General features: G+C 39.8%; 1 protein-coding gene across 1 annotated transcript in view; it reads right to left on the bottom strand.

The window, feature by feature from the left end:
- The window catches only part of CLASP1 (cytoplasmic linker associated protein 1), a 93,542-nt gene that overhangs the window by 77,684 nt on the left and 3,838 nt on the right, over nucleotides 1-12,020 (bottom strand). The window contains exons 5-11 of the mRNA XM_010080354.1: nucleotides 11,393-11,528; nucleotides 10,619-10,689; nucleotides 9,649-9,708; nucleotides 8,931-9,008; nucleotides 6,972-7,139; nucleotides 6,130-6,179; nucleotides 4,769-4,939 (exon numbers count right to left, since the gene is read on the bottom strand). Coding sequence (XP_010078656.1) covers nucleotides 4,769-4,939; nucleotides 6,130-6,179; nucleotides 6,972-7,139; nucleotides 8,931-9,008; nucleotides 9,649-9,708; nucleotides 10,619-10,689; nucleotides 11,393-11,528 — 734 coding nt within the window. The remainder of the gene's footprint in view (nucleotides 1-4,768; nucleotides 4,940-6,129; nucleotides 6,180-6,971; nucleotides 7,140-8,930; nucleotides 9,009-9,648; nucleotides 9,709-10,618; nucleotides 10,690-11,392; nucleotides 11,529-12,020) is intronic.

Raw genomic sequence — 12,020 nt, 5'->3', positions numbered from 1 at the left:
GCAGGAATGGTGATTTCTTAAAATTTGTGTTATTCCTAAAGCCTTTGGTAAAGCTCAAGATGTCCAACTGAGCAGACCACTTTTTGAACCCAAGTTCTCTCAAAATTATAATGAACCAGATTTTATTTATTTCTGATTAATAATAAAAACTATTAAAAATTGTCCCACTAATTTTGGAAACTGCTGATTTTGTTTTAAACTTGACAATTTCAGGACTGATCAGCATTTATGCTTCCCCATTTTGTGAAAGTTTGTCTGAAGGGCTTGTCTTTATGCTCACTTTGAAAAAAGGCAGCCAGATAACAGAAATGCTCTGAACCATTATTCTGTACTGAAAGTCAGGATCACGCACCTTTTTAAAATATTCCGTGAAAAGCTGTTTTATTATAAAAGAAGCAGAAACTTTTCTGAGGCTTCCTTTTAATCAGGTGTAACAGACATGGACGTAAGGCACAACTGCTACTTACATAGCACTAGCTGTGCAGTCCTGATCAAGACTAAAAAGGTTTAGATCTTAAGACCTTTGCAGGGAGAAAGCTTTTAACGAAGTTTGAGACAGCCACACATGAAGGGTCTGGGTAATCGAGACAATACTGTGTACTGCATTAAGATAGTCTCACAGCACAGAGACAGCAGAAGACCTTCACAGATTTAAGTGGCACGGAGACTCACGCTACCTTTCCATGAGGAAGTGCATTTCAACAACATTTGTCAACTGGGACAACACCACTTAAAACCAAAGGACTGACGCTTGGCTCTTAACTTGTATTCTTGCCACTGGCATAACCCACTCTGTCTTGCTCGTGTTTTGAGATGTCTGGCTTAAAAACAAAACACTGAGGAGAACTGAGGGCAAAGCAGATGGGAACTGCCAAGTTCACACAATGCTGGCTCCCAGCTGAAGGGAAGGTGCAGAGCTTTTACACTGTAGCTACAGAAAGCCACGATGGGAACCAGACTGCAGATTTAACATCAAGCTGGACCACACAAAAAAAACCACAGGGATTCGCTCTTAAATTACTTATTGGGGACCTGTGAAAAAACAGGAGCAGTTTCTGCTTTATGTTCAAAGAGTGCCTCATGCACACGCAGGTATTTCCAGAGCAAGGAGATGTTTCTCTTCCCCTGCCCCCTTAATTTATACATTTATGTTAAGAATATAAAGTTTTGTTTTCCCTGTAGTTAGTTGCTGGCAAACTCTGCAAGACCAGAGAGCTCGCAGAAGACCCTTCTCAGCTCTCATCTGTAGGACACACCAAATCATGAACAAAGGCTGGTTTTCCCTTAACTGTCTCAACAAAGGAAAACGGATATGAAGAGTTTCAAACAGTGATTAAACTCATCCTTCAAAGGCTCTGGCTGTAATATGCTACATTGTCACAATCCTCCCTGATGCTCACTCCCCCAAAAAATGAGAATCCTACAGCAAAAGGAAGATACAAGATCTGGTATTTAACATGAGGGAGATGGCAAACTCAGTTTCTGAAAGCTCATCTCACAATCTTTCCCCTCAGGCAATTTGCTGGTTTCTATTACAGATTTTACCAAATCCAATCTGCTCCTAATGTAGCTGAATTGGAAGAAAAAAACAAAACAAAACAAAAAAAAAACAACCGAAGCCCTAATCAAATAAAAAACCCCACCCTTTTGCATGATGAAGATAAAGCATTTAATAAACTAAAAAAAAAAAAGGTATTCCAGAGGACAGCTGTTGCAACAAACCTTCACAAATATTGTTACAGTCTAGGAGGGAACCAAGATCTGCACAGGGTATTTCATAAGTTAAACTTTCAACATTTTAAAGTTAAGACCAAAAATAGAAGTGTTTGAGAACTAGGAGGAAAGGAAGAAGAGAAAAAGAAGGGTAGGCAATAAATAAAAAAACCTCAGGATTACAACAATCTGGAACTTTCATCTAATTTACCACTGCTTTAGAAATACAAGTGTTTAGGTCAACTGCATACTCCTTATCGCTGACAGATCACAAAGCACAAACACTTGCTCATGATGCAGAGCCAGTTCATCTCTCAACACTAAGATTAAATGCCAGTTCCAAAAATGTGGACACCTTTCCCTCTAAATAACAGATCAATGCATCAAAATAGTAAGGAAAAAACATACACGTCACAACGGCACAGTGGCACTTCTGAGAACACCACATCCAAATACAAGCAGCCATCAAGGATACGAGCACAGTCCCACAAGACAGTAATAGATCCCTTGAAAAGAGACTTGCAGGAGGAAAAAATGGGCTTGTTGGGGGGGTGTGGTGTCTTCATTATGTGTAGAAGGCATTCTTGTTTTCAACTCCTGTCTGCCTCAGAAAAAGTGATTTCCCAGTGATCTTTTTTGCTTGAGAAAAATAAAGAACAAGCTCTGACAACAAGCCAGAGAACCAGACTGGGAGCCCTCCCAAACTAGCAGGCTCCGTGTTCTTGAAAAAAAGCCTGTCCTCCAACTGTCTTAGATGTAAGCCATCCCGCTCAGACAGTTAACAACAAAGAGACAGAGCTCAGGTTTAAAGAGGTTGACTAAATATTCCTTCCCTAGAGATCATTGTTTACTGTCCTCATTTTTCTGCCATGTGATCATCTCATTCAATTCTCTCGCTGCCCGGTCTCTTCCCGAAAGCATTTGGCAGTTGCGACCTGAGCTTTGGATGGAAAAACACAGCAAACCTTTACATATCGTGGAGCAAGAAAACACAAGCCCTGTGTTGTTTTTTTGTTTGTTTTGGTTTGGTGGGTTTTTTTGTCTTTTGGGGCAGGGGAGTGAGGGCGGTTTTTTTTTTTTAAATCTGTGCACAGGTCACCTTCAACCAAAAGCAGTGCTTTAGATACAGAGACCCACATACAGCTTTGTGATCAGAAGTCATAAAAGCAAATAAGTGCCTACAAGTGGGGAGGAGCTTGAAGAGAAAGTGAAGAATATCCCATGGCATCAAAATGAGCAGGACAACCATGCAACACTTCATGCAGGCCACCAGTGAACATGGATGAGAACCAGATAACACTTTGAGAACAGAGACCAGTTAGGGTGGTACAACCGTGGACACACCTCAGTTACACAGACTGCTTACCCTCAGTTTTAGTGGTAGTACCATCTTTAGGCAAATTAAAAAAAAAATAAGGACAGGGTTAATAGGGAAAATTAGTAACATCAAGAGAAGTGGGCACTATATATTAGCTACAGAAATATGCAAAAAAAATTAACACAATTAAAGAAATGAAAAAAGTTTGAGCAGCAAATCAAAGCTTGATGTATCTGAAGAACACGCTTGCAGGTTTTCCCCCCTGCAATAACCAACCTTTGCCAAACTCCGTTTCCTCTGTTTGCCTCACCATTTCTCTCACAGGTATGCACAGGTGATAAATGTCCCTACCAGCTCAAAAGGAAGCAGGCTCCCTCAGGAGCAGCCATGTTTGCATCATTTAGTGCATTTGCTGCTTTTCTCCCACAGTCTGTGTTACGAGCAAGACTAACACTGTATTCAGTCTCGCAGCTTCAAGGACAAAGCCAGCTTCAACAGATACTTTCCCCCCTCTTCTGTTCTTCCTCATGACGTAGGATTGTTCAAAAGCAGTTTTGCCACTGAAGCCAACGTGTGGCACCACTGAAAAATGGCAGCATCCGTAAGCTCAAAAGCACGCTATGATGAGATCAGCTTCATATTCTGTATTACATCTTCGCTGTAACGTATCTAAATCTTGAACCAAGCATGAACAATTTAAATGAGAGTAAGAATTTAACTTCTGAATCAAAAACAACCAGCATGCTTAAGCCAAGGTAAGATATTTCAGATATGAAAGAAATCTGTCCACAAAAGGGATCTACAGAAACCAACCCTATATAATTCACCAAGCATATTTTATCAGACTAAAGACCAAATTCCCTTCACTAAGGAGAAGCAGCTTTTCATCTGACTCAGTGAAGATAATCTACACAGCTTAAATCAAGATCACTAACTTCTGATTTTGCTCCCTCTTGTAAAGGTTGATCAATGAAAAGCCTGGAATTAGATAAGCATGAAACCAGCAGAACGAGAAATAGCTCAGATGATCAGCTCTGCTCATAACCAAGTTGAAGCTCTGCAAATATGGAGTCAATCACTGCTGTGCATTTCCTCCTCCATGCCTCCTTCAATGGCATCTCCAGGAGAGAAAGATCAAATGCAAACTTTGTTGTAAGAAATCATGGGGCACCTGAAAGTGATATACGATGCTTTGAGGGAATAACATGATATGTGGCTATAATCCAAAAAGAGTCAGCATAAGGAACAGATACTTCTATCCTGTGTGGCGAAACAGGAAGACTGACCTCCTCTTTGTTTCTACATCTTTCTCTTGTAAAACAGAAAGTGACCAAACTAAACTAAGATGTACTATTCAAAGCATAAAACAATTAATGATAAACCAGTTTCAGGAAAGGAGGGAAGGAAGAGAAGAAAAAGAGACAGGGGGACATGTCAAAAGGAATTGAGTAGTATTTTCCTCAACAACATCCCAGAATCAGATCTGCTCTTCCCCAGAAAGAAGAGTGAGACGCAGACTATTATACAATTCAAAAACTAAGGAGTTGCTTCAAGTCAGTTCTGTTGCAAATTTTTCCCTTAATCCCAAAGGGCTAGAGATCACACACTGATCCTGGAAAGCCATTAACTATCTCAGAGATTTGTTTTTCTAGTTAGAGTTTAATATTCAAATAAAATTGCGAGGCACTTTCTGGTAGTAAAGAAATCTAACTGCAAGAGCAGAACATGTAGATTTACCTAGTGATGCGTATGAGCCTGGGGGCAAGGCTGCAGCAGAACTGAAGGGGGCAGATGCTCCAGCAGACGTCACTTTTGACTTGGCACTAGCTGCTGCATTCACATCGACGTCACTGCGGGATCGCTGCAGAGATCCTGGTGTTGACACAGATTTTGTACTTACTGTAGATGCTGCAGATGGGAGTGGGAGATCCAGAATAAAGAAGATTAATTTTTTGAGCTCTGTGCTTCAAAGAGCCTGACAAGCAGTTTAATGTACTATTTTTAACGCTCACTGCTGGCACTGAAATACCTCAACTAAGAACACTTTATCAGGGCAACGTGGGCTTCCCCACACAGCCTGCAAAGATATTTCAATGCTGACCTGCTGCCACCTCTAAGAACTTTATCAGACACTAACCTAAATGCTGAGATCAAAAAGGCTGTCAGGCCTGTAATAAAGACATTTCTAACAGAACTCAGATGGGAAAGTTCAAGTACCCATCACCAGCTTGTGAGTTGCTGGCCAAAACAGACCTGCAGGTCCTTCAGTCCAGGTTCTACTAACTTCCTTCCCAACACCTCATCTTCTCACGAGGACTGCTGTTCCCATCGCTTGTCAATGCTTACCGTCTTAAGCATGAAGCTTGTCTATTCAGTTGCAGGCAAACATGCATTTGTGTGCACAACCAAGTAGGTTACACAACAGTATCTCCTTGAATCAAAGGTCTCAGTGGGGTGTACTGTATACACGAACCAGCCAGAACCCCATCTTGGTCAGGTGTACAAGGCAGCTCTTCTACCAAGGAAGTTTTGACTATTATATTCTGTATTAAAATTTATTATTAAGATTATTGTATGCATTTAGTTAGGACAGGAAAGCTGCACCTAAATATTCCATCCAACTGTAAAAACAGATTAGCAATGAGATGGAATTTAACACTGTAGGACTTGCGTGCAGACGATGCCTCCAGGAAGTGCTGAAACCGCAGAGAATAAATGACAGAAAACTGTAAAGCTGAAGGCACTGTTAGACTACATAGCTTTACGTCTTAGCATCAGCAGTAGTCTATTACAGCCATTGCACAGCTAAATATACCTTGGCTACAATTTTCAAGGCTTTTTAGCTTTCCCTTCAGGTGCAAGCAATAGCAGATTCACTAACTTTCAAAAGCAGCATTATATCAGCAGTTGATGCTCAGAATGTAGTGTACAACCCAAAACCAATTAAAAATTTTACATAATAAGTTGTCATTTTAAGGAGTGGTAAACAGTGATCAAAGTTGTTCTTTGCATACTATAGTGTCTGAAATTCTCATTCTAATTCATCACACTTCCTCAGCAACACCTGAGTGCATTTTTCAGCTCCCATTCTCACTCACCTCTAGATGTAGTACTTCCAGTAGGACTTCTTTTGGCAGACAATGGACGGCTAGAAGTTAACATAAATATTTATTAAAACAAAACTAGTATTTCACAGTCACCCGTATCAGTGCCACTCTATTCCCTCAGTACACAATTGAGTTACTAGTAAGTTATTTAGGATAGACTAGCAAAGGTTATTGTTTAAGAATAAATACAGCATCACCATGAAATTATTTACAAAAGCACAAAGAAAAAAATTAGTATGCATGTTGTTTGAGGAAGAAAAGATTTTCTTTAAAACACTTTTTACATATTTAAAAAGTTACCCCAACAAGTTATGGATATTTTTCATACAGGTCTAACAATTAAATTGCAGACATTCAGAGCCTAAATTGACTCTCTCTCTAATAGAAGCTAAAATATATACATTCAACAGAAGAGTTACATATTGATTTTGCAGTTACAACTCAAATTCAGTTTAGTCTTTTCTTTCTCTTATATGGAGAGAGGCAGACTTATACCTCTAGGGTTAATGCTCAACACAGAATTTTAATCCAAGCACTGTTTTAAGCTCACCTGGAAGGAATGACTAACAGCATCTGCTGAGCACAAAAAGCTTCCTAGAAAATTATTTATGGAGTCAAGATAATGACTTTTTTTTAAAGCCTGAAATGGGTTTTGCTAGCTTTTTATTTTAACACAATGTTAGCTTAAAAAAAAAAAAAATTTTTTTTGAAGTAACCAAGTGTTGAGGCCAAGTGTTGACCAGATGAGACAAAGCGATGTGATGGCTCCCTCCAAGTCAACGGAGCTATCTGCAGTCGTTTAAATCAAGAGGTAGTGACACTGAAGAACTTACTTGAGACTCTCCTGGGAGCTGGAGGAGGAACGATCCGACTGTGGCAAGGACACGATGCTGTCAGAGTTCTTCAAATGCGACTGCAGGGCCTTCTGGTAGGAAGATTCCAAGGTGTGGTACAGATGCTCTGCCTCTCTGCTGAAGTGACTGTGGAAACCCCAGTAGCACCTGGAAGCAAAGTACAACACTGTGAATATTTCCTTGTCATGGTTTAGGAGGTAGTGGAGCACAGGTAGAGCCCTTTTCACTACTGGCGTTAGTGGGCTCATTAGCCCAGTCATTTCAGCCATCTACTGCCCTTATGAAACACTCAAGACTTATCACTTTCTTCAACCAGATGTATTGCTCAAACAGCTGCACAGAAGACAAAAGAAATTAAAATCAGAAGAGAGGAATGCACCACTTAGTGCACTGCAAAAACACAAGCAGTCAAAAAAGCTTTATTACAGAAGAAGCTCTCATCCCTCCGGCTGTGGGAGATGGTAGACCTACAGACTGATACTAGTTTGGGACTGGGTTCTCAAACGCTACTTAAAAAAATGCCAAAGGCAGAACACATATGCATGGGCCCAATTCAGGAAAGCACCAGCTGGTGTTGTTTTCTTCCTAAGTTTAACAAACAGCTCTTCTACAATGCTGCAGACACAAATCTTCTGTACTGAGTTGAGGCTATTGACTGCCTTTTTGGAAAGAAATAACAAGGAAAAGGAGAGATGCTCCTATAGTTTTCCAGTCAGTGCCACACTGAAAATAAAAGAGCATTTTAAGATGAGAGAAGAATCCCTCTCTGGTCCAAATCTCCTGGCTGATGGCTAAACACCATTCACTTTCATCACAAAGGAGATGAAGACACTTGGCACTTTTCAGGGGGCAACTAACGGGCAGTTTAAGAGTAAGATCATTAGTTCAAATGAATCAAGAATTGTGTGTGACAGCCAGAAGTCAGAGTCTAAGAGAAGTCACATGCATTCTCACATCAGTAGAAGGAAACAAATTTCTGCCTTACAGTCAGCCACGCTGTTAATTAAGAAACATGGGAAGAGAGAATTAAGCATGCTCTCTGAAGCCTCATGCCCTTCTCTTTGCTGTCTATTCAGCTTAACTAGTCACCTGCTGTGAAGCCTCAGTGCCTACTGTATTTTCCAGTGATGGACACATTCCCTTTCAGAAGAATTTAAACAGTCCTACTGTGAAACACCCTGACTTACAGCATTGAGATTAATAACATCTATTGTTCATTGATTTTATGTTTTACAACATCCTCTTTCTGAGGAAAAATGGTTCTACAGTGTTTTTTCAGAAGAGCATGAACCTGGTACATCAGTATACTACCATAAGTACAAACACATTAATGGAAATTGAGAGACCTTTAACAGAAGAAATCTGCAAATATTAAAGTTTTCTACAGATACACACAAATATATTATTTCAATGTCATGTTTCCTTAATTTAGGAGACCATGTAGCAGTGTACTAGCACAAGGACTTCTGTTTCAAGAGTAGCAAATAACCCACAATCTTGCACACAGGCCAAAAAGAAAAGATATATTTGAAATAACACCATTTTTATACTAAACAGAAGAAATCTCAGTTAACTGCAAGCAACTCAAACATCAAAAACGAGGTTACTAGTTCTCGACTCTAGACTCCTGAACAACTCAGGTAAGCATTTTACCTGCTCAGACAGATTAAAAGACAATAAAATATTACAAGAACAAAGGGGAACATGCACAATTAGAAGACGTGTTACATACGTAACTCATCCCTATGCAATCAATGCACATGGCATCTCCTGCGGAAGTACACACTCCCACTGAAGCCAAGGGAAAGTCAGCATTAACTGCCAAGAGAACATGGCTTGTCTGGACCTCGGTCTCCAACATGTAATACCACTGACCCACAAAACAACAGGGGCAAAGAAGAGGAGGAAGAAAAGACAGCAGTAACAGCTTCCACTTACTTTCTTGCCTCTATCCTGGCTTCAGAGTCTGCATCATGAATTCCCTTCTTTATTGTTTCAGCTAACACTGATATGTGTCTGAAATAAGAAGGAACATTATCAGCAGTCCAGACAGATCCACAACACTTATAAACAAATGATTAATTTGATTTTGCCTTGGTCTCCAAGAACAGAGTTTGTCACATCCTCCCATTTCCATGTAAGATCCTTCAGAGGCTTTATTTATTTACTCTTACAAGTCAGTTTTATTTCATCTGTATTGCTGACTAGGAAAAAGCAAACAGCATTCTTCATAGATCAGTCTTTAGTTAGCTATTGAAACTGTCTGGGTAGTCTAGAGCTAAGAAAATTGTGTTCCACACTCTTCTCCCACAATTACTTTCACTGTTCGTTAGTTTGAAGTACTATAGAAGCCTCAGAAGCTCCTGATAGACATGTAAGTTGCCTTAACCCCATCATCTCACTTTAGGGTGCAAAAGATAATTCACTCAGCCAGGTTTTCCAGGGCTGGCACAGGAGACAGACTCACTGAACTCTGACTGTCAGAACTACAGGAATGAATACTGTGCGTGAACATACATAGGTGCTTTTTTTGTGGCAAGAATACCTCTACTAGAGCTACCCGACATAATCTCACCTCTTAGATTATACTTTCACCAGAATTAACCTCCACAGACATAAGTAGGAGAGAATTAACCTACTCGTTTTCAGAGCTTACCTTTCTAGGGAGTGTGTTTGCCACTCTTGCAACAGCAAGTCTAAAAATTCAAAACAGCGCCTGAGAGAAGAAAGAGAAGAAATGCTTAGTTCTGTGTTAACAGAGACACACTGACTTTGCCATACTTGCCTCTAAGCAGCCATCTTTTGTTATGAAGCTTCTTGGGACACTGGAATTCAGTAACAGTCTGAAGTAGTAACTGGAGGCTTGACATAAAACAATCTGGAAAGCCCCCTTTTTAGCTAAGCAGGATACAGACCCAGAAGATCCATGCTAATGCTACTTTCTACCTGTTAGTAGCTCAGGCTTCACACTGAAACTTCACACTTGGCTTCATGTGGAGACAGACCTTCTCAACTCTAAGCTCCCTTCCTCATTTCAAGAAACCAAGGCACAAGTATGCTGTTATTTGTTCAAGCTTTGTCACCAAATTCAGCAGCCACAAAGCACTTCCTTCTGTTTAACTAGAAGAGAACTAGCTAATCTATATGGACCAGGCAAGAGCCTCCCAGTGAGGCAGTGGACTGAAGGAGCCTTAGATTTTAGGTGCAGAGAAGGCCATCAGCCCATCCAGTCCAGCTTCCAGGTGACACTATCACAGAACACTACTCCTGCTGACTAGCTCAAAAAAAAAAGTGTCACTATAATAGCTAGTAGTGGGGAACAGCAATGTGTCTGTAAAGAAGCCAAAATAATATGACATTATTATAATGACATGTAAGCACAAAGACTAGTTTAAAAAAACCATTTCTCTGCGGAATAGTGCCTTTTCTTCTCTGCAGTGCTGCGGCTTATAGAAGATAGCTGACCTTGAATGTGATCCCAACTCATGGTGGAGAATGAGATGCACTCTTTAGTAAGTGTGTGTATCAACTCTTCTCATGAATAAAAACAAATATATGAATGTTATCAGAAAGCACATGTTAACATATTTACTGGTAAAAATAATAAATTCAGGCTAAATGCTCACCTTCTAACTGCAACAGACTTGGAGGTACAGTTACTGGTTATGATGGGTATTAATCGAGGGATGTGCGTATGCTAGAAGAAAACAAACAACAAAACCAGGAAGAAATCTTTACACCACAGTTCCATGGAATGGAAAGGCCATCTCATTCAGCCACCGCAGCCCAGTAGGTAGATATTTATTTTTGTTCAATTCTTTAAAATAGAACTGCTATATAAAGGAATGCTAACAGAGATAGACAGGTATTTTTATTATTTCAAATATTTTATCTGTTAAAATATGTTTAACAGATATTTTATTTTCTTCTATAACAACAAACTCCCGTGAGTCAAGGAGCTGAAGTCACTGCAAGAGGACCTGTCAGTGGTGACAACTTGAGAGATATCAGGCTATCTACAGCTTCCCCAGTGAATCACTACGCAGAAGTCACCTCTGCGACCTAATGGTTTTAGGAAATGCACACTATCTTTGAGGAGTATAATTAAGAGGATGAGTCTGTTCTGCAAGGCAGGTTTAAAAACCAAAGAAAAAAGTTTGCTCAGCTCTTAGAGAGATGGAAATATATTACTCGGCAAATGTTTTTCCTACTATTTGGCAAGGCTTAATTACCATCATCTACACAGGGCTGCATGACATCTGAGACAGCCAAGCCCATCACTATCAGAAAAGTAGATTAGGCACTCAAATCTAAGTTTCATTGCAGTGACATTCATATTTTCTCAGAAATACCATGGTATTTGGAAATTATAATGTTTTTCTCTTTTGATGTATACTTACTCGAATGATTAATCTAACTGCTACAACACCAGACGTGGCCATGACTTTGGCACTATTCGGAATTAGATTAAAAATTGTTGGCATGATGGCTTCTGCCCCATGGTCAAACTTGTTTCCCAGAACTGATGACAAATGTCTGAAAAACAGAATGAAGTCATGCTGGTAAGTGTGCTGAGTATCAAGCAAGTCAGACTTCTACAGAACATCTGACATAAGCACATCCAACATCTCAGTCTTTGCAACTGTCATCTCCTCTCCGACTCCAAAGGACAGAGAACACCAGGTTTCAAAAATAGTTCCTTTCCTTTCACTTCAGACTTACGTTCTGTATTCATCTGAACTCTGAGAAACAGCAAGTTCAGCATAAAATAAAGTAACTAGCACAGCTAAAAATTTATCAAATGGGTTCATGCTGAAAGAATGTATTTTCCTGAACTTGTTAGTTTGTACTATAGTTTCTCCAAAACTGTCTATTTTGTCACGATATGCACAAATTTAAAAAAAAAAAAAAGCTATCAGAAACACTGCAGTGCCCTTTTTCTTGAAGCATTTCACAAAGGATAAACCATCAAAAATAAAAACTAGCTCGACCAGAACAAAGCATGTGCATTTTCAGCTTTATTGTTCA

This window comes from Pterocles gutturalis, unplaced genomic scaffold (assembly GCF_000699245.1).
Source record: "Pterocles gutturalis isolate BGI_N339 unplaced genomic scaffold, ASM69924v1 scaffold10454, whole genome shotgun sequence".
Lineage (NCBI taxonomy): Eukaryota > Metazoa > Chordata > Aves > Pterocliformes > Pteroclidae > Pterocles > Pterocles gutturalis.
Note: the sequence above shows the minus strand (reverse complement) of the source record. Positions and strands in the feature narration are given on the sequence as shown.